Here is a 23624-nt window from a genome sequence, read left to right on the forward strand (position 1 = left end):
CCACCCGTGTGCCTGCTCGGACCTTGCTAAAGGAGCAGCCACATGTCCACTCACAGGCTGTGTGGGCAATGCCACGTGGCCAGCCTCCACATTGACCCTCCGCCTCGTGCTCTGTGAACGCCGCTGAACCCGCCACTCCCCTTAGGGAGAGGGTTACCCAACCGCGCCCGGTACCCACGGAGATGTCTCGACAGCAGGGACAGTGGGTGAAGCATGTAACACCTGGGGTGTACATTGCGACTCACCAGACTCCCCACTGCCGCTACACTCTGAGGCAGCAGCCTGAAAACGGCTGACCGCGGCCATCAACATGCCCACCTGTTCTTGAAAAGTGGCCAGCTCCTCCTGTGTCCGTACACAGCAGTCACACATCATATTCATCCTAAGGAATCAATTTACTGAAGAGAGTTAATCAACTTTTAACGAGACTGCTAATTCACTAAAGGCAGCTGATTATTGACTAAACTATGATTGCTAGACACTTCTTGTAGAAAACAATGAAAATAGCACTACCTCTCTCTGACCTGTATTGAAAACAAACACTAACACTACTCTCACTATAGCTGACTAAACGGACTCTCTCTGACTGTATTAAAAACAAACACAAAATCTATGGAACACTATTACTAGCACTAGACAATTGAAAAGCTTCTTAAAACCAAAAACACACCAAAGAAGAAGTGACAAGTAAGAAAAATACAGTTATTACTTATATTAAGGTAGCTAGCTGCACAGCAGACGTGAAGCAGATGGCGGTTAGGGCGACACTGTTCCTACCATTGGAAGACTGTTCCCACCATTGGAAGGCTGTTCCCACCATTGGAAGGCTGTTCCCACCATTGGAAGGCTGTTCCCACCATTGGAAGGCTGTTCCCACCATTGGAAGGCTGTTCCCACCATTGGAAGGCTGTTCCCACCACTGGAAGGCTGTTCCCACCACTGGAAGGCTGTTCACACCACTGGAACTCTGTTCCCACCACTGGAAGGCTGTTCCCACCACTGGAAGGCTGTTCCCACCACTGGAAGGCTGTTCCCACCACTGGAAGGCTGTTCCCACCACTGGAAGGCTGTTCCCACCACTGGAAGGCTGTTCCCACCACTGGAAGGCTGTTCCCACCACTGGAAGGCTGTTCCCACCATCGGACGACTGTTGAGTGACAAATTCGTATTCCATTTGGCAAGACAATCAAACATTACTCTTGCTTTAGTAGCTAAGCTAGTTTTTTAAAGATATCTGATGTGGCATGTAATATGAAATGGCATCTGTTATGATTACTATTACCATATGTCTTAAATCTTCATACATCCCCATGAACTCTGTGTAGCTTTCGACAAACTTTGATTGTCTTGCTAGTTCCTGTTCAGTTTAAGAGAAGCATTTTGATTCATTGTGGAAAGACTTGCATAACAAACTCAGCTCTTCCTGAAATGGAAGATGAACAATGAATCTATCTTTTGAATCTTCAGTTTTTTTTTTCCTTTTTTTTTTTTTTTTTTTTTTTTTTCTCCAGGAAATGTGAATCACATTGCTGCTCTTCTTCTGTTATAAAGACATTGATACCTCATAACTTGGGTTGAAACAGCTTTAAGGAAAAGAAATTGAATGTCAACTCGCATATTTTGTCAATTACTTTATGTGATTCACTTTATTACATACCGAAATTATTATTATTATTATTATTATTATTATTATTATTATTATTATTATTACAATTTACTAACTTTTTTAAAAATCACAATACTCACAGTTGAAACTTGAACAGGATTAATTAATTAGAAACCATATTTTGTCAATTGTACCATTTTGCAAAGGACTTGAAATTGGAAGTACACAGATTACAAAACTAGGAAACGTCACACCAATTGGGCAGGTTCAACAAAAAATTTTATCAGTCAAATGAACTACAATTACAGGCAGAAAATGAGCTAACAACTTGCAGCTTTTGTACCTGTTACACAATTGAATAACATTCATCCAAATACAGGAAGATTCACAAGTCACACAACTGATTGTAGCTCTTGGACAGCTGCTTAGTATTGTATAACACTTAAGAGAAAGAAACAAAAGCCCATAAGAAGTAACCCATGAATTGCAGACAAACATTAAAAAATGACCTTTATAAATATACAATCTACCAAAATTCAGAGCACGCTGAGAGCTACAGCAGAGAGCCATCAGAGTCAACAAGAAACAAGCAGCCAAATTCCCCAAGTGGAGTTAGGTAATGACTATTCACCGAGGTAACAATTGACAGTTTATACTTTTATGTCAAATGAGCAACTTCACTTCCCTTGAGCCACAACAGGGTGACTAGTAGGGCAGTAGACAGCCGTTCAATCTGGGTGCCACATGAAGAAGGAAGTGCCACCATGGCAAAGTGCAAACATATTTCTGCTCTATGCCAAGGGAACTGAAAATCATGATTTTCTGCTGACACATATCAATGGAATCAGTAATCTGCACAAATAAAGATTCACACAAAAAGGGCCAGGAAGTAGAAAATATGAAAGACTGGCAGAACTGGCTAGCAATATAAATTAACACTCTTTAAAATTTGTATTATTCAGAAGCAAATGTTTCAACAAGTTTTGATACATTAGCTCAAGCAAAAACATGTACCGAGATTGCTTTGCCTCTGACACAGGTAGTGTTGGAGTAGATTTCCTTCATGAGACTTAAAACATGGAATACTCTCGCACTTGCATGATGCATGACGCAGAACACAAAGTGCAATTCATAATATTGACAGATGATCAAGCACTGAATCACTCATAGGTGCATTATTATTGCAGACACAATTCTAAACAACACGGACAGGAACTTACTCAAATATAACAAAACAACTCAAAATGTGACTCAGTTGTGAAGGAGCAGAGCCTTGCAGGATACCAGCCAGGGTATTATTGTATCAGCGGCATCTTGGGACACACATGCACACATGAACAATTGCACATGTGCATCAATCAAAGATTTTCACTTGTGACACTCAATCGAATCAATATCAACAGTCTAAGTAGTTAGTGATGCCAGTGGAATGCTGTGCCCTGAGATTAGAGATATTGTGGCTCAGACATGATTTGACCCTTCTGACCTTCACAGTTTCTTCAAGAAACACGGCCTAAGTTTTCACAGAACACAACACAAATGGCTACCTTGACAAAATTTTTTGTTCTACCAATTGATACTGCTTTGACATACATAACCCAAAAAAGTTCTGTCTTTTGAAGCGCATGATGATCAGTTCCTATGGAGAGTGCTTGCCTTCTGAATGTACAGACAAACTTCTGCTCCCAACATCATATTGATCTTGCAAGGTGACCAAAATTCTGGATAAACAATTTTTATACTCACCAAATCTGAGACATTGGGATTGAGATGAGATGTCAGTTATCTCCAGCATCATTAAACAGACAGAAGGTAAAATGAAGACGCTTATACAGGAGTCTACTTGAACAGATATCCACTGTTTTGTTTCTGGTATGTTTCCATCTGTTCCCTGAATGGGTGCTCTACTTTGCCATTTGTGAAGTCAGAGGCACTGTGCACGTGCTTCAGATATAAATCGTGCCTGCAAGTATGAACTGAGAGAGCATAAGTTTTTCATGTGCCACTGCTATCTTTTAACCATATTGCCACTGTTGTAAGCAGCAATTGTTTTTGCCAGGGATGACTTAAGTGAGCAATAACACAATGTACTTGATGGATGTATACCATTGTGTTTGTGTTTTATGTCACTTGGACAGTCGTACCTTGTTCCACTTTGTGTGTTTTGTTTCTGTGTGGTGTCATTTTTGACAAGCATGACAGCATGCAGATGTGCAACTAGAAGTCCTATGGACACCCTTCAGGCAATTGGGCAAAACACTTTGTTGAGCATCATAATAGGTTTGTATTCACTACACATGGCTTGTCTGAATTTTCTGTATTTCAGCAAAGTATCAGGCAAGTGGCACATGACAAATGCAGCACTAACAGGTACTATATTCATCTCAAATGGGCAAAGTGCTTGGCATTGCAAGTGGTCTGATGTTTATTCCCATATGTGCTGTGCCATATCGGTCTGTAGCCTTCACGATTTCAGATTTGCTTTTATTTTAGAGAAAAGCTTATCTCTCTCCTAATGTCAGAAAGCTTTTGAAACTCCAGTGGGATTTAAATTCTGTTCTTACAGACTGGTCAACAATTTCTGCAAATAGATGAGATACAATTATGTCTTGCAAGGATACAATTAGTTGTAATACCATCAGCACATGAGTATTGTTTGAAGTAGTCCATGAAATTTACTTGCACCGTTCCCGTTTACTAAAGGAAGCACCAACAGGTTTTCCAGATGTGCTCCCACAATCAATCTCGGATTATTCTATGTATTGCAAACCGTGTCAAAAGCTGGATTAAAATTAATGCTAGTCACCAGAAAATGGGTGTTTATATTGCGAGCAGCACATATTACTGAATTAAGAAAATGGTTATTTTAGCAGTGATTTATGAATCCTCATTATTTACCACAAGACTCACGAAAGTCACAAAAATGCCTGCACTGCTTTATATAACCTTTGAATGATGGCAATTTCATGATGGGAAACTTGATGGTACATTATGATGCACTAAAGTCAGATCCCTCGCTGGGATCTCACAGTTGTTTAGTGACTTCACACGTGGCGCAGATGGGGCAATACAGCCAGTTCTTCTTCACTGCCTGCATTTGTCAACCTCCACTCCCTCTCTATCCTTGCTCATTCTCCAATGCCCTCTCCTTCTCCTTTCTCAGTGTTCAGATTCAAATTGACATGGCTATCCACCTGCTTTCCTGTATTGTTCACAATTTTGTTCCTTTTGCCTGTTCATTCATACTTTTTGGTGTTTAGGTCCCCACTTTAGGTTTGACCTCCACTTCAAAATTTCCTGTTTTTCAGTGTGAGCCACTTACGGAACAACTCCCTCCCTGGCATCTGTGATGCGGCTGTTATGTACCCATATGGGTGAGCCCCCTGACAACACAGGGATCACACTCCTAATTCTTCAGTTGTTCTTTCCACATGTATGGCAAGTAGTGTTTTATCTCCCTCTCGGAGGATTGGAAACCCTGGCAGCAGCTGTTGTCAGACGGCCCTTCTTGTGGGTGGGTGACACTCCTGTGGAGAGCCCATGGTCAGAGTGGCTGCTATTGGGGGGGGGGGGGGGGATGCTTGACGCACGAAGCATATTGAGTTACCAAGTTCTTTCTGATCTCAGAAGGAAGTTTCTATGAATTGTGAACAATCATTGAATGCAACTTCATATTAGACAGCAACTTTTCCTTTTCTGTCTACACCATTGGAGTAGGGCCTGGCTACCCTACCTTTTCTCACATTTGATAGAGAGATGCTACTGTCAAAGATCAGCAAAACAACACATTCTGAACACACTGCACTGTTACCAGTGTGATCATTTTGACCACACTGTAATGTCCTGGTGACACCCAGCCAACTGTGTAACCTGGCTGCCTCTTCCTCCCTGCTTCAAAAGTTGTAATGGTGACCATGCCATCTCCTCCTTCCATGTACCTTGATGATAGAGCATCCGTGAAATCTGGGTTAAGGAAAGAGGTGCCCTTCCAGGTCATTTGAAAATTGTCGGCTTCTCAGTAATCCTGTGTTCTACCATCAGGCAGTTCCAGTATTTCTTGCTATGTCTCAGTTCATGAAGGACATGGACATCCAGACATGTGATGAGAAATACAGCACTTTGGTTGTAAAAACACCCAGTGTCATAGTAGCAGCCCATCTCTGTCTCCTTCTGCTCCTCCGTCTCCTCCTTCTGCTCTTCCCCCGTCTCCTCCTTCTGCTCTTCCCCCGTCTCCTCCTCCTGCTCTTCCCCCGTCTCCTCCTCCTGCTCTTCCCCCGTCTCCTCCTTCTGCTCTTCCCCCGTCTCCTCCTTCTGCTCCTCCCCCGTCTCCTCCTTCTGCTCCTCCCCCGTCTCCTCCTTCTGCTCCTCCCCCGTCTCCTCCTTCTGCTCCTCCCCCGTCTCCTCCTTCTGCTCCTCCCCCGTCTCCTCCTTCTGCTCCTCCCCCGTCTCCTCCTTCTGCTCCTCCCCCGTCTCCTCCTTCTGCTCCTCCCCCGTCTCCTCCTTCTGCTCCTCCCCCGTCTCCTCCTCCTGCTCCTCCCCCGTCTCCTCCTTCTGCTCCTCCCCCGTCTCCTCCTTCTGCTCCTCCCCCGTCTCCTCCTTCTGCTCCTCCCCCGTCTCCTCCTTCTTCCCCCCCCCTCCGTCTCCTCCTTCTTCCCCCCCCCTCCGTCTCCTCCTTCTGCTCCTCCCCCGTCTCCTCCTTCTGCTCCTCCCCCGTCTCCTCCTTCTGCTCCTCCCCCGTCTCCTCCTTCTGCTCCTCCCCCGTCTCCTCCTTCTGCTCCTCCCCCGTCTCCTCCTTCTGCTCCTCCCCCGTCTCCTCCTTCTGCTCCTCCCCCGTCTCCTCCTTCTGCTCCTCCCCCGTCTCCTCACTCTGCTCCTCCCCCGTCTCCTCCTGTGCAAACAAGCCAAAAACTTTTGCCTCACAGGAAAAAATCATCTGCTACACAATTGACATTCCAGGAAGGATAGAAGGAACACTACCATGAAAACTTTCCATGTTCCTAAAGCCAACAAATATTTGAGTCTTCCTCTGCCAAACAGAAAGGCAAATGATCTGCTTATTTATTTGCTTGGAGATCCTCCTTGGTGGTGTTGTGACAAGATATCCTTGGCTGACTGACCTCCTTGTTGCTGGTATGCATCTCCAGACATTTTTCTGCTGTGGATTCCAAGGATGGACGGAATAGACAGAATGAGGATGCCAACACCTCTGTAGACCTCATAGAGGTGGATTCTCCAGCCTCTGTGACCTGCGCCAGTGAGCCTTCGAAAGCTGCCACTCGATAGCCACTGAGGTGACACACCTCCATTTTCTCCGTTTTCCCTTTCCTAATCATGGCACTCTTTTGGTGGCATGTTTGTGGCCTTTGAATCAACAAAGAGGATTTATGGCTGCTTTTGGAATCATAGCCTCTACTTGTTTTCTGCTTTCAGGAAACAAAATTGCATGCTCATGACCTGCTTTGAACTCTTATTTATTTCCAGTCTGCTTTGACATCCCCCCCAGACTCACACAATCACCCAGGGAAAGTTTCCATGTAATGCAGTGGAGTCATGTTTTTTATTAAGGATGAAGTTCATAGTCTTCCTGACTACTCAGCTTCTAGCTATTCCTGTCTGCCTTTTACTTCCTCACCTTGACTTTTCCATTTCTACTGTTTACATCCCTAAGTCACTGGACAGTCTGCTTCCAGCTTACTGGCCAACTCCCTCACCTGTTTCTCCTGCTCCCCTTGGGGCTCTCACAAAACCTGTCAGAAAGGTGCCCTCTTCGTTGACCTCCTGTCACCCCAACCTCATTTAGCTTCCTGTGGGAATACCCACATTTATTTCACACTCCATACACTCCTACCCCCATCTGGACCTCTCCTGCACTGCTGAATTTGCCCTGATGATTTCATATCATACACAATGATGAGATCATCAAGTTACCATTTCCCATTTGCCATCCATTTTCTGACTCCTACCCCACCTAAGTGCCCACACAAATGGCAGATTTCTAAGGATGATTAGAGATTTAATGCTCCCTATCACCCTTTGAGAAACATTATTTCCCCACTTACAAACGTAATCATCAGTGCCAACAATGTTCCATTCTTGCACTTCAACTTTACTGGGCAATGTCACAGTCCCTCATTTGACTGAGCCATGTTGGGGCTCTTCCCACATGAAGAGATGTGCTCTCTATGTTTTTAACCACCATTCTATGATGGCGAACAACATTCATTGTAAACAGTCGCATACTTTGTCTCGTCACACCCTTAAGGATAGCAAAAAAACTGGCTGGATTAAATTTACTTGTTCCTTTAACAGTTCGATTTCCACTTCTGTTGTGTGGCCCAACCTCAGATAGCTCTGTGAGACCAAGATACATTCACAAATTCCTGGCCCGATAGCAGCAGATGTAGCCATGATGGACCTAATCACTATCTCTACGATCTGTGATTTTATGTTGTCTGTTATTTTATGATGTCTGTTATTTTATGATGTCTGTTATTTTATGATGTCTGTTATTCATTTCCCCTTCCGTGATCCTTTTGACTACTACACCAGGTCATAGTTGAGGAGTGTTCAATCCAGAAAACTATGCTGTACCTTTGTTTTGGTCACTGGCAGTATCCTTAAACCAGCCTTCAAACATCCATAAGCTATGATCTGAATTCCCAACCTGCCTCCTTGCGTTTAGTAGGCATCTTTGCCCTGCTCTGCGACAGTTGCTGTATGTGGCAGCTGGCAGCTCTAGTGAATTCATACTGTTAAGCTCAATTAAAATTGAAATATTTTGTGGTTCTTAACTTGTATCAATATCCTGTTTTCATCAATCTCACATTTATAAAATTCCATATCTATCTACCTGTCACAGCACCTGATTCCTAATTGCTATAAATATTTAATTTACCAACTTATTAACACTTAGATGAGCATGTGCAGTGAGATGACATACCACTGCCACGTTTCAAGGTTTTTGATTTGCACTTAAATTAAGTCTATGTAAAGTTATTCAGCTTTTAAAATTTTTTTGCAGGTGCCAGAACAAGTGCAGGCAGAGGAGGAATTAGCAGGTGAGATTTTCGCTTTCCTCAGTAGCTTAATTACATGTTAAAGTTATCACTTTAATGTTGTCTTGTGTGGCACATATATTTTCATCTTTTTCTTTGACATAAGTTCTTCATTGGTGGTGAGGTAAAATATAAATTTTACCAGTGAAACGGTTGTTCAGAATGAGAAAAGTGAAGACTGGCTACGATGGTGGAATGAGGGCTGAGCACTGAGCAGTGCTGGAATAGGAAGGTATGGATGTATGAGAAAAGTGAATAACTGAGGTGGAGAGTCGTAGGAGCATAGAATATATTGCCTGGAGGGTTCCCACCTTCACATTTAGGAAAAGATGGTGTTTGTGGGCATCATCTGTATGTCTCAGGCAGTGAAACAGTAATTGAAATGAAGGATGTTTTGTTGAGGTCCCGCAAACTTGTTTCTTGCCCTGTTGGTAGGTGGCCCTTTATGTGGACAGGCAGCTTGTTTGTTGTCCTGCCACCATAGAATGCAGCACAATGGTTGCAACTTAGGTTATTTATAAAATGACTGGTTTCACAGTTACTCCTGCCCTTGATGGGACAGCTGGTGAATGGGACCAGAGTGGAGCAGTAGGTGGTGGTGGTGGTGGTGGTGGTGGTGGTGGTGGTGGTGGTGGTAGGATGTATGGGACAGGTCTTGTAGCTAGGTCTGTTGGATGGATATGAGTGATGAGGTAATGGATTGAAAATCCTTCCTAAACACTCAGAATCCTAAAGCCGTCCTTTCGTTCAGGTTCACTGAGCACATCTTGAGAGTTGGATTGAGATTCAAGACACCCTATCCACATCCCACTGAACCTCAACAGCTTCTCCCCCTTTGCTTCCCCTGGACCTTCACAAGCCATCAAGCCACCTTCATAGTAGTTGACATCCACTTCAAAGGTGGCTTCTTCACTGCTTCTGTCCATATTAAACCTACTAAACACAAGTGATGCCTCCATTTTGACAACTGCCAGCCATTCCATTCCTAGAAGTTCCTTCCATACAGCTTATCCACCTGCAGTTCTCACATCTACAGTCATGAGCATTACTCCTCGAAGTTACTGGGGGACTGAATAAAGCTTACAATAACGAATCTCCTGTGCCTTATATTTGCAGTCTCCCCCCAAGTCTCTCTGTCTGGCCACAGAGGAGCATTCCCCTCATAACTAAGTACCAACCACAACTGGAACAACTGAATTACATTCTCCACCAAAGTTTTGAATACCCGTCATTGTGTTCTGAAATTTGAAATGCCATGCCTACTATCCTTCCCACCCTTCCCACCCTTCCCACAGTGCTATTGCTCTGTCCACCAAACTTACAAAATATAATTGGCCATCTGAACACAAACCCTGCTCCCAACCCATTACATCATGGCTCATATCCCTGTAACAGAACTAAATGCAAGGCCTGTCCCATACATCCTTCCACTGTCACCTCCTCCCGTCAGTTCACAAATATCACATACCCACCAAACCAGTCATGTGATTCACAAGCTAATCTGCACCCACTGTGCTGCTATCTGCATGGGACTGACAAGCAACAAGCTGTCTGCAGGAAAGGCCACTTACAAACTGTGGCCAGTAAACAAGTGGACCACCCTGTTGCTGAACAAGATGCCAACATCACATCATGCACTTCAATGATTGCTTGACAGCCTGTGCCATTATGGATCCTTCTGAACTGCACAAGTGGGAATCCTGCCTGCAGTATATCCTTTGTTCCCATAACACTCCCAGCCTCAACCTTGCGTAGTCAGTTTGCTCACCCATTCTGACCTTTCCACGTCTCCATAGAAGAAATGTTTTCATGTACGTGGAGAGAATGACTGATAATAAGTATCCAAAGATAATGTATGTAAAGTTTCTCTGTCCCTTTGTTGGCAAAATATTTCCCATTAAGATATTTGCTACAGTCTGTTCCCAAACCAATCTGTATGTATTCGTGCCTCACCTTTGTACTGGGAGTCCAGCATGGAACTGCCATCTACCACCCATACTCGTGGTCATATGGCTATCTGAGCAATATTTCTCTCCTTGTGCATAACGTTAGAACTTTGTTGTGATACATAAGGCACATGTTAATGATGTGCAAGTGAAGCAGATTCCTAGTGCAAGCAACATAAAAATACTTCATATATGCACTAAGCTTGTCACTAATATGAGAATCATTCTTTGAAGTGTTAGGTGAACACTGCAAAGTTGCACTGGTGATATCCCAGATTCCAATGTTGTTGTTGTGCTTGGAGGAAAAGTTTTCTATGCAGCAGCATAAAATATATCAACTGTCACCCTCATGGAGGCAGTGGCAGTGGCATACAGGAGGCACAGACCTGGAAGAATAATATAGGAATCGGGCCACATGATTAGTGAAGGAGGATGGTGAGGTGGAATGACACAGATCAAGGCTACGCAATGGAACACAAGGCATAGGTATAATTTTCCAGAGACAAAGAAGTAATGAAAACAGCACAAAAAGAGAGATGTTCCTGAGTAGCCAAGTGGAATAGAGCTTCATTGCAGCACAGATTGTGTGTAACAACATGCAGCTAATGAAACAGATTTCTAGTGAATGCAAGATAGAGAATGCCCCATTCCACTGAAAGATATTTGCTACTATGAGAACTATTCTTGAATCTCCAGTTCAGCCCTCAGTCGGTAACAACTGAGGAGGACTGCTGTAGGCACCTGGAGTGTAGGTTGCACTGGTAACCTCAATATTGAGGACTGCATTCTTATTAAAATAGCCATGGCACCCCGAAGTAGATAGTTGATATAGAGTTTGTGACCTACTGCGCAGTGATCTATGAAGGCTCTGCAGTGCAGGAATACTGGAAAATTGTCCAGCGTTATGGGCCCTTGTATGGAAACTATACAGTGTCTGTCATAGGGAAGATGAGCTATACTGAGTTTGTTTCAGGCCACTTAATACACCAGCAACAGAGAGTCATTTGTTGAATTCCACAAGTTAGCATTGTAAGGTTCCAACCAGATGGTACACCACCCAGTTTCACCTCACCCTATTATGTTTCCTACGCCATCCTTTTGCCATACCCATCAAAGATCTTACTGCCTCACCTCTATGAAGAAAACACCTGAGAAATACCCCACTTTATTTGTCATGCCCTCTTGTGGCTGTATGTACCCATCTTTAAGTAAAGAATGAAGGGTTGCATTCTATTTATTTGATGTGGCACTTTGACTGCATGAACAGCAAAAGTGGTAAGTGATAACCATTTTTCCTATTACTTTGTGTGGTTTATCCCTGAGAAAAATTCACGATAATTTGAAATTTGGGGTGAAGTTCCTGCAAGTCACTAAGTGCTCTCATTGTAAAATACTTGATAAATATAATGTTTGCATATGCCTGCAGTGAGTGAGGCTGCATATGCAGTCATACACACAATTCCTAACTATTCCTCTTGCCACAGTGAATTAATCCTGTAACATAAATTTGTATGTTTCAATAAGCACATTACTACAGGATTGTAAAATTTGGTCCTTAATTATGTGAAATGTTGACTAAACATTTATTTGCCCTTGTGCATTCTTCAGATAGCACCCTCCAAATGGAATAAAATTTTGGCTTTCTTGGAATCGGTTAGTAATGTTCATTGTTGAACATAATTAAGTGGATCAGATGCTCAGTTATTCACTGATCAGTAGGCACATTAAAAGATGGAAATAATTCTTTTCTTTATCATGTCATATTGTAACATTGTTAGTGAATCATCTGTTTATTTTACCTTTGCAGGTAATGTAATTTTTATATTAACACGCAATTTCTTTTCTTGTCAATCAGGCCCTGTTGAGGAGCAAGGTCCACGTCCTATTGCTCAGGTGAGTGAAACTAGAGGGTAGCACCTGTGAGACTGTCAGAGCATGGGTGAGTTTCACCAGTAGCGAAACAAGTTTGGTTTTGTGGCATGTAATGAACACCACACAGTTTCCTGGCCTCCTCCTCAGGGTGCTCACAAATTTTGTCAGCCCAGTGTTTTCAGCATTTCTGTGCACTGCCCTTCATAAACCCCATTTTAATTAATCAGCTCCTTTCTACATATCCTATTCATCTCCACTTCATTCTGATGGTTTTTTGCACTCCAATCCTTCCTTGCCCCACAACCTTTGCAACTTCGTCCACACTGTTAACCGAAATGTTATCTCAAGTCCATTATCACACTAAAATGGTCTAGTGTACAAGCCAAAAAATATCTCAAACAATACTTTCATACTGGCTAATAACTGCTTCACTGCATGTTCGTGTCCAGATGTAATGACAGTTGTCACTGTGCTCATTGATCTAGAGGTTAGGTACATCACTGAACCAGAATGAGGTAGTAAGGAATAAACCAAAAATCAGCAGGTACGGTGAAGCCTCATAATGCAACTTTTGTTGTCCCACTCGGTAGAAATTCTTCATTCATATGCAACAGAGTTCATCCACAAGAGAAAAAACATTTCTAAAGTGAATAAAAGTTTGAACTCACTGACTGGCCTTATTGCTACAGCCATCATTCATAGATACTATAGACATTGCGAAATATGTAACTTTACGCTACAGAAGAATGCTGAAGATTAAATGGGTAGATCACATAACTAATGGGGAGGTATTTGAATAGGATTGGGGAGAAGAGGAATTTGTGGCACAAATTGACCAGAAGAAGGGATCAGTTGGTAGAATATGTTCTGAGGCATCATGGGATCACAAATTTTCTTACTGGAGGGCAGCATGGAGTGTAAAAATCGTAGAGGGAGATTAAGAGATGAATACACTAAGCAGATTCAGAAGGATGTAGGCCGCAGTAGGTACTGGGAGATGATGAAGCTTGCACAGGATAGAGTGGCATGGAGAGCTGCATCAAACCAGTCGCAGGACTGAACACGACAACAACAACACCCAAGTGATATGTTACACCTCTGTAGATGTGATAGCTACAGTTGTCAAATATATTGAAACTACAAAACAAGTACCTTTCCAAAATGATAGCAAGAGTCACGATTCTTGCTATTATCATATCGAGACACACTTCAATAAATCTTTGTAGAATATTTTCGTGGCTGTTAAACAGATATCTTGTGTTTTTGATAGAGAGGTCGTCATGTCTCTGTTTGTGAAGATTTTAACACATGTAGCTTAATAATTCAAGAAAACTAATTTCGTGTTTGGTAGCTCATGTTCACAGATTGTGCTGAGTGAAGTAAAAGTACGTGTGTAGCTACTTCTGCTTTTTGGGATTTGCTTCCAGTAATATTCAGATAGGTCTCTGAATCAGGAAACAGAATCAAATAATAAATCTTTTGTAAATCATACAGATCTTGTACTTACTTCTGTATGCTGATAGGTGTCCCTCCTGCAATGACTATATGAACAATGTGCCTGGTGCCTGTCATAAGAATTCAACTATATAGTGCCTGCCACAAGGAATGCAACTCTGAGGGCAACGGCTCATTCCACATTAACTTATGCTGCCGTAGACATTGCAAAAATATCCTTAATGTAATAACAATGGGACTAATTAATCCAAAAGGATACAAATGTCTGCTGTGGCACACAATAGTAAGTGTTTTGTGAAACTGTAGATATTAGGTTTGATATTGTTTGCAATTTTAAAATGATCATCACCTGGATGCTAGAATAAACCTGAAGTTCTAATATCCTCAACATTATCAAGCAGTGAAAGTAGTTGGGTTTCCTGCTCCACTGAGGGCATACTTTTGAATAGTGTGGCACTGTTTCTGTACAATTTCTGTAGTGAATATCCACTTCTGATCAATGTCTTCAGGATCTTGCTGGAGCTCGATTTCTGCCCTTACTGTATCACAACATGAGATACAGTGGTCCATATTGAAATGATTAGTGAGAATTTTTGCTGCCTCAGTCTGCTCACTCTCTTCGTGAGCTAATCGTAATAGACACGGTGCTGGAGGGAAGGGGCCACAAGTAATTGTGCATTTCTGAAGTGAAGCAGATCTATCGCTCGTCCACAATATTCACTGGAAAGTGACCCACCTGTGGGTCCGGGGTTAGAATAGGCCTGAGGTATTCCTGCCTGTCATAAGAGGAGTGTCGCCCCCCTTCTCCGTGCCGCCCCCCTTCTCCGTGCCAGTCTGTCCTTTCTTTCCCCCTGTCCTTGCCTGAAGGCTGAACCACACATTCGCACGCATTGCTGGTGACAGGTTATGCGTAATTCTCCATCCTGGGTAGACAAGTAAGGCATGCACGTACCCTCTGGTAAAGTCCAGGCCCAGGGAGGGGAGATTGACGGAGCTGATATCTTCAATGTCAATTGGTTCCTCCGTCTGTTTCTCGGAAGGTGTGACCTGAGGTGTGAACAATAACCTAAGGTGGGAGTGCCCTCTGATTGGGTCCCCACAAGAAAGGAAAGCGCCATTGGATATGCTGGCAATCATAGGGGATTACTCTGCAATGGATATCTCTTCTTTTCTCTCTTGACTTCCGCCCACAAAGGGAAACTTGACCAGGCACCAGTGACAAAAGTACTACCGCCTGCCCCACAGTTCCTCGTAGTTTCTTGATCTGAGGATGGAATGGATTTTTTCTCTGTCAACCCTTTCGTTATCCAGAAGGGCTTAAATGACATAGCAGGATCAGTCAAGCCTTGTACGAGGTTGCGTAATGGTACCTTGTTACTAGAAACTGAGAGCACCTTTCAGCTACAAAAATTGCTTCGGGCCACACCCCTGTACACATTCCCTCTCCGGCTGGAGGCTCACCGCACTTTAAATTCGTCTCATGGTGTGGTATACACTAGATCACTCAATGGATTGACTGACAAGAAAATTGTCTTTCGTCGCTGAGCAGGGCGTGATGGCTGTCCATAGGTTCATGAAAAAGGTCAACAATGACCTTGTACCACCCCGGACACTTTTCTTGACCTCTGATAGTGTTCAGCTGCTGTCGCACATCAAAGCAGGCTACGAGGTTATTTCTGTTCCCCCATATGTCCCGACACCTACGTGCTGCTACCAGTGTCACTGTTTTAATCGCACGCGCCAGTATTGTTCCAATGTGGCTAAATGTCACTTGTGGCTGGGCTGCCCATGAGGGTGAATGTCCACCTCCATCTCCTCGTTGTGTGAACTGTCAGGCTGACCATGCAGCTTCCTCCCGCGACTGTCCCATCTACAACGAAGAACGCTGTATCGAAGAAATTTGGGTCAAAGAGAAAGTCTCCACCTCGGCTGCTCGCAAGCTATTTGCAAGTAGGAATCCCACGCTGCTCCCAGCGGGGAAATAAAGTACTGTCCTCGCCTCTCCTTGGACTACAAGGAGGTGGCGATGCAGACTTGCGATCTGACCTTCAGCACTACGGTCGTCCGTTCAGCCAGTGCTAAGATCGCCCGGTTGACATCTCCTCTTCCTCCCATTACCCCTAAGACACAAGCACCTTCATCAGCTTCTGCCAAGACGAAGACCCAGAAGTCTGATAAATGGGCCTTCAAGAAGGAAGTCTCGTGCAGACTTCCTATGTACCTCGAATTCCCAGCCATCAACCAATACTTCCACAAAACGGCCTTCCAAGAAGGCTCATAGGAGACACAGTTCTCCTTCCCTGCCACGGCGCACTTCTTGTCCTGTGCCACCCAGCGGTTGCAGCCCCAGGCTGTCATCCGTTTCGCCTGGCTGCACCGCAGGTAGCTGAACATCTGTCTGTTCACCAGCAGAGGAAGCTTCCCCTGCCGGCCATCTTAACAAGATGGCCGATGAACCTATAGAACAAATGGACGATGACTGTCCGCCTACTGTTAGCGGCGGCAGTGCTCGCTCAACGCCGGGCCCTCAGCGGCCTTCGAGGTGAACCCTTCTTGCATCTTCATCTTCTCACGATGGCATTTATTCACAGGAATATTCGCAGCTTTATCTCCAACTGATAGGACTTGAAATTGCTGCTCCGCTTGCACCGTCCGCTCATCATAGCCCTCCAGGAAACGAAGCTATGCCCATGCAATCACATTGCGTTGGCACACTACACCTATGTGCGTTTTGACCTACCCTCTGTGGCAGGTATTCCGGCTCATGGAAGGATTATGTTGCTGGTCCGGGATGATATCTACTATGATCCCATGACATTGCACACCGGCCTGCAGGCAGTTGCCATCTGCATTACTCTCCCCAGTTTTACATTTTCCATTTGTACCGTTTACATTCCATCGTCGTCTGCTGTTACCAGGGCAGACATGCTGCAAATTATTGCTCAGCTCCCTGCACCATTTTTGTGAACTGGACAGCAACAATGCTCACCATCCTCTTTGTTGCTCTCCAGCATTCTGTCCGAGGGCTCCCTGTTAGCAGAAGTTTTCAACCAGCTCAATCTTATCTGCCTCAATACTGGCGCCCCTATTTTCCTTTCAGACACCTCTCACACCTATTCCCATTTAGACCTCTCTGTATGTACTACCCAACTTGCACGACGGTATAAGCGGTATGTGGTTTCTGATACATATTCGAGCAACCACTTCCCATGTGTTATCCATCTCCTGCATCATACCCCCCCTCCGTGCTCAACTAGTTGGAACATCTCCAAAGAAAAGTGGGGGCTCTTCTCTTCTAGGACGACCTTTCAGGATCAAACCTTCACAAACTGCGATAGTCCAATTTACTTTCTTTGTATCTGTTGATGTTATGTGATCTAAAGTGTTGTAGAAGTGGTTATGAAATTGCAGTGGTGTAGCCGATGTATTTATATGAGTGACTGCTTTGTGTATTTTGCTAGTTTATGCTCATTCTAGAAAGAATTTTCTTAAATTGTCTACCTTTCCATAATGAGGTTTCTTATGTCTATAAATCCCCTTCCTCCTCCCATTCTGCTTAATGTGAATCTTTCTGTTGCTGAATGTATGTGATGTATTTTATATTTGTGGTATTGTGATCGTGTAAGTGTATTGAGTGCTTCTAGGTCTGTATTACTCCATTTCACTACACCAAATGAGTAGGTCAACATTGGTATAGCGTAATTATTTATAGCTTTTGTCTTCTTTCTTGCTATCAATTCTGTTTTCAGTATTTTTGTTAGTTTTTGTCTATATTTTTCTTTTAGGTCTTCTTTAACATTTGCATTATCTATTCCTATTTTTGTCTGTATCATAGATATTTATAGGCATTTGTTTTTTCTATCATTGGTGAATACTTCTGTTATCTTTAGTAATTGGTCGAGTTGTTGATTTGTTGCTGCCAGTAGTTTTAGCTCACCCATGTATAGCAAATGTGTGATTTTGTGTGGGTATGTTCCAGTAATATTGTATCCATAATTTGTATTATTTAGCATGTTGGATAGTGGGTTCAGAGCAAGGCAGAACCAGAAAGGACATAATGAGTCTCCTTGGTATATTCCACGCTTAATCTGTATTGGCTGTGATGTGATGTTATTTGAATTTGTTTGGATATTAAGTGTGGTTTTCCAATTTTTCATTACTATGTTTAGGAACTGTACCAATTTATGATCAACTTTGTATATTTCCAATATTTGTAGTAATCATGAGTGGGGTACAGTATCAAAAGCTTTTACGTAATCAATGTATGCATAGTGTAGTGACCTTTGATAATAGATGAGGAGGTGACACATCAAGCTAAAACTAAACAGTTGCTCTTTACATCCTCATGCTCCTTTGCAACAACCTTTTTGTTCTTCATTTATAATTTTGTTCTTTGTTGTATGTGTCATTAATTTCTGTGTAATGACTGAAGTTAATACATTGTATATTGTTGGTAGGCATGTTATGGGGCGATATTTTAATGGGTTTGCTGTGTCTGCTTGATCTTTAGGTTTCATATAAGTTATTGCATGTGTAAGTGTATCAGGGAATCTGTATGTGCCTGCAATGTAACTGTTAACTGACTGTAACTGACCAGCAACAAACTGTCCATTCACATGAATGGACACAGGCAGACAGTGTTTGTTGGTAATGAGGATCACTCTGTGGCTAAACATGCCTTGGTGCACGGCCAGCACTTCTTGGCACAGTGTTACGCCGTCCAAGTTATCTGGATACTTCCCACCAACACCAACCTATCCAAACTCCGGAGATGGGAACTCGCCCTTCAGTATATACTCTCTTCTCGATATCCGCTAGGCCTCAACCTCCACTAATTTCAAGTTGCCGCCACTCATACCTCACCTGTCTTTCAACAACTTCTTTGCCTCTGTACTTCTGCCTCGACTGACATCTCTGTCCTTACTCTTCGCCCTTAAATGTGTGTGTTTCCCCCTAAGAGAAGTCTTTCCACTCCCGGGATGGAATGACTCCTAACCTTCTCCCTTAAAACCCACATCCTTTCGTCTTTCCCTCTTTCCCTCTCCTTCCTGAAGAAGCAACCATCGGTTGCGAAAGCTAGGAATTGTGTGTGTGTGTTTGTGTGTTTTGTTCATTGTGCCTGTCTGCCGGCGCTTTCCCGCTTGGTAAGTCTTGGAATCTTTGTTTTTGAATATGTTAAATAATTTAGTTCGATGAGAATGTGTTGAGGTGAACTCATTTAGCCATAAATTTGCTATTTTATCTTTTCCAGGGTCTTTCCAATTGTGAGTAGAGTTAATTGTTTTTGGTGACTTCATGTTGCAAAATTATCACTTCAGGCATTTGTGGTATCACATTGTATGTGTGTGTTTCTGCTTCTATGCACCGTGCGTGCCTGTTATGTTGTACCGGGTTTGACCATATGTTGCTGCAAAAGTGTTCCATTTCTGTTATGTTTGATGGATTATCTTTTACAATGTGTGTGTTACCTATTGTCTTGTAAAATTTCTTTTGGTTTGTGTTGAATGTTTGGTTTTGTTTCCTTCTATTTCCACATTTTTGTATCTTCTAAGTCATTTGGCCAATGCTTGTAATTTCTGCTTCTTTTCATCTAATTGCTCTATCGCTTCTTGTTGTGAGATTTTACCTAACCTTTTCCGTTTTTTTCTGACATTTGATGTCTTATACGTTGTTACCTGTCCGATGACTTTTCTGAGTTTTCTATTCTGATCTGTAGCCTGTGTTGTCATGCTGGGTTGTGCGTTTCTTCTGTGTGTTGGTTCGTTCTGATCTCTGCCTAGTGTGTATATTTAGTGTAGTGAGTGCTCCTATATAAACCACTAGTTGTAACTCTTCCATAGTTGTGTTTTCATTTATTTTGTTGTGTATGATTGTGTTGATAGTTTTTATTGTTGTTTCGACTTGTGGGTTATTTGGCGGTCTATGCAAGAATGGTCTAATCTCTGTATTTGTGTCTTTGTATTCTATATATATGTGTGTGCGCGCGAGTGTACATCTGTCCTTTTTTTCCCCTAAGGGAAGTCTTTCCGCTCCCGGGATTGGAATGACTCCTTACCCTCTCCCTTAAAACCTACATCCTTTCGTCTTTCCCTCTCCTTCCTGAAGAAGCAACCATCGGTTGCGAAAGCTAGCAATTCTGTGTGTGTGTTTGTGTGTTTTGTTCATGTGCCTGTCTGCCGGCGCTTTCCCGCTTGGTAAGTCTTGGAATCTTTGTTTTTTTATATATATATATATATATATATATATATATATATATATATATATATATATATATATATATATATATCAGCTGAAATTTTTCTTCTATATCTAACATGTGTGTCACTTCATGTTCTATTTGTACTTGTTCTGGTGACAGTCTTAAGATTTCGTTTTCCTCTGATTGTTTAATTGATGTGTGTTTTTCAATGTTTGTTTGCTCTGGGATGTGTGAGGCCATTACTGAATTTTCTTCTTCTTCTAATTGCACATTATTTTGTTCCAGTATTTGTTTTACTTCTTGTTTGATGTTTTCTAATTCTGACTGTGGTATCCTGTTATTTTTGATCATTACATGAATCTGAACAACTAGTCGTTGTTCTGTTAAGAATTGTAATTTAGGATATCTGGTAATAAATGTTGTTTATACTTGTGATCTGTATCCAGTTGTGTTTGTTCCTATGTTTGTTGTGTGGTAATAACAGAACATGAGGTGTCGATTAACTTCATCTGACCATCTCATCCTCTGTCTTTGTTTTCCTTCGAGGGTGGTTGCAGGAAGCATATCCTGCAAAACAGCTCTATTTGGATTTAAATCATTTTCCAGTTGGCTTGCAGTGTCGTTTCCATTTTGGGTGGGCATAGGGTTCAAGCGTCGTCCTCGACCATGACGGCACTTGTCTGAGGCTTCTTTAGTTGTGTACAGAACCAACTAATCACACTAAAAGGGAGGTTAGCCCTATTAGTGGATTGTTCTTTTCGATGCCTTTGACTGGCAGACCATACCAGAGGCCAATTCTTTTTGCGGTCCTCCACGGGTATTATTATTATTATTATTATTATTATTATTATTACTATTACTACTACTACTACTACAAATTAATAAACTACTTACAGTCATAATACTCACAGTCAAAACTTGAACAGGCTTAATTAATTGGAAGCCGTATTTTGTCAATTGTACCATATTGCACAGGGCATGAAATTGGAAGTACACAGGTCACAAAACAAGGAAAGGTCACACTGATTGGGCAGGTTCAACAAAAACATTTCAGTCCAATGAACTACAATGATAGACAGAAAATGAGCTAACAACTTGCAGCTTTTGCAACTGTTAGACAATTGAATAACATTATTCCAAACACAGGAAGATTCACAAGTCACACCACTGAAGCGGAAGCAAGGGCTCTTAGTAATGTATAACACTTCAGAAAAAGAAAGAAAAGCCCTTAAGTAGTAATTCATACATTGCAAAGAAACATTAAAAATTACCTTTTATAAATATACCATCATCCAAAATTCAGAGCAAGCTGAGAGCTACAGCAGAGAGCTATCACAGTCAACAAGAAACAAGCAGCCAAATTCCCAAGTGGAGTTAGCTAATGACTATTCACTGAGGTAACAATTGACAGATTATACTGATGGCTAACAGGGTTTAAACTTAATTTGTTGAAAATTAGTATTAAATATACAAGGTTTAATCAAGTAGTTAAAGGTATAATAAGGAGAAACCTGGGGCTTGGTAAATATGCCTTAATCTGCTGACCTCAATAAATTCACCAAAAAGAGCAAACTACTGGTTCCTGCCCAGAGGCGACACTCCACCACGGCACATGTCAAATGAGCAACTTCACTTCCCTCGAGCCACCACAGTGCAACCAGTAGGGGCAGCAGACTGCCCGTCAATTTGGACGCCAAGGGATGATGGAAGTGCCACCATGGCAAAATCCAAACATAGCTCTGCTCTAGGCCCAGGGAACTGGAACACCCATTTCCTGCTGCCACACGTCAATGGGAACAATAATCTGCGCAAATATAGCTTCATACAATAAGGGCCAGGAAGTAGAAAATATCAGCACCTGTTGATACATTAGCTCAAGTGTACACATGTACCAAGATTGCTTTGCCTCCAACACAGATCGTGTTAGAGTAGGTTCCCTTCATGAGACTTAAAACATGGAATACTCTTACACTTACACTTCCATGACGCATGACCCAGAACACAAAGTGAAATTAATAACATTGACTATTGGTCATGAACTGAATCACTCATAGATGCATTATTATTACAGACGCAATTCTATATAACACAGACAGGACCTTACTTAAATGTAACAAAACAACTCAAAACTTGACTCAGTTGTGAAGGAGCAGTGCCTTGCAGGATTCCAGCCAGGGTATTATTGCATCCTATCTCCACAGGTGATTGTCGAGGAGGCATAAAATTTAAGTTTGTAGAGTAGGCCTTTAACTTGCCAATCAGTTTGCATGCAATGTCTGTATGTCTTCACGCAGGTCACCACTATTGGTCCTCATGAGATCCAGCTCAGTTTGCCCTGACCAATGCAAACTTCAGCGGCATCTTGGGACACACATGCACAATTGCATGTGTGCATCAATCAAAGATCTTAGCTTGTGGCAACCGATCGGATCAATATCAGCAACCTAAGTAGTTCATGATACCAGAGGAATGCTGTTCCACCAAGATTAGAGATACTGTGGTTCAGACATTGCCCTTCAGTTTCTTCAAGAAAGACAGCCTAAGTTTTCACAGAACACAAGACGAGTGAATACCTTGACAAAATTTTGTGTTCTACCAATTCATACTGCTTTGACATACATAACCCAACACAGTTCTGTCCTTTGAAGCACATGATGATCAGTTCCTATGGAGAGAGTCCTTGCCTTCTGAATGTACAGACAAACTTCTGCTCCCAACATCATGTTGATCTTGCAAGGTGACCAAATTTCTGGATCAATAATTTTTATACTCATCAAATCCGACACATTGGGATCGAGATGAGATGCCAGTTATCTCCAGCAACATTAAACAGACAGAAGGTAAAATGAAGACATTTATTCATGAGTCTACTTGAACAGAGATGCATTGTTTTGTTTCTTGTATGTTTCCATCTGTTCCCTGAATGGGTGCTCTACTTTGCCATTTGTGAATTCAGAGGCACTGTGCACATGCTTCAGATATAAATCATCCCTGTGAGTCTGAACTGAGAGAGCATAAGTTTTTCATGTGCCGCTGCTACCTTTTAACCAAATTGCCACTGTTGTAAGCAGCAATTGTTTTTGCCAGGGATGACTTAAGTGAGCAATAACACAATGTACTTGATGGATGTATACCATTGTGTTTGTGTTTTATGTCTCTTGGACAGTCGTACCTTGTTCCACTTTTTGTGTTTTATTTCTGTACGGTGTCATTTTTGAAAAGCATGACAGCATGCAGATGTGCAACTAGAAGCCCTATGGACACCATTCAGGCAATTGGGCAAACACTTTGTTGGGCATCATAATAGGTTTGTTTTCACTACACATGGCTTGCCTGAATTTTCTGCACTTCTGCAAAGCATCAGGCAAGTGGCACATGACAAATGCAGCACTAGAAGGTACTAGATTCATCTCAAATGCTCTATGTGGCAGACGGCCCTTGCTTTGGCTTGGTGATGCCCTTGTGGAGAGCCCCTGGACAGAATGACTGGT

The 23624-nt window shown here is 42.5% G+C and overlaps 1 protein-coding gene across 1 annotated transcript in view; it reads right to left on the reverse strand.

Moving 5' to 3' along the window:
- Positions 1–773: 773 nt before the first annotated feature.
- Positions 774–23624, reverse strand: part of LOC126322210 (cilia- and flagella-associated protein 251-like) — a 66597-nt gene continuing 43746 nt past the window's right edge. The window contains exons 3-5 of the mRNA XM_049994266.1: positions 6334–6494; positions 5761–6281; positions 774–1147 (exon numbers count right to left, since the gene is read on the reverse strand). Coding sequence (XP_049850223.1) covers positions 774–1147; positions 5761–6281; positions 6334–6494 — 1056 coding nt within the window. The remainder of the gene's footprint in view (positions 1148–5760; positions 6282–6333; positions 6495–23624) is intronic.

This window comes from Schistocerca gregaria, unplaced genomic scaffold (genome assembly GCF_023897955.1).
Source record: "Schistocerca gregaria isolate iqSchGreg1 unplaced genomic scaffold, iqSchGreg1.2 ptg000797l, whole genome shotgun sequence".
Classification (NCBI taxonomy): domain Eukaryota; kingdom Metazoa; phylum Arthropoda; class Insecta; order Orthoptera; family Acrididae; genus Schistocerca; species Schistocerca gregaria.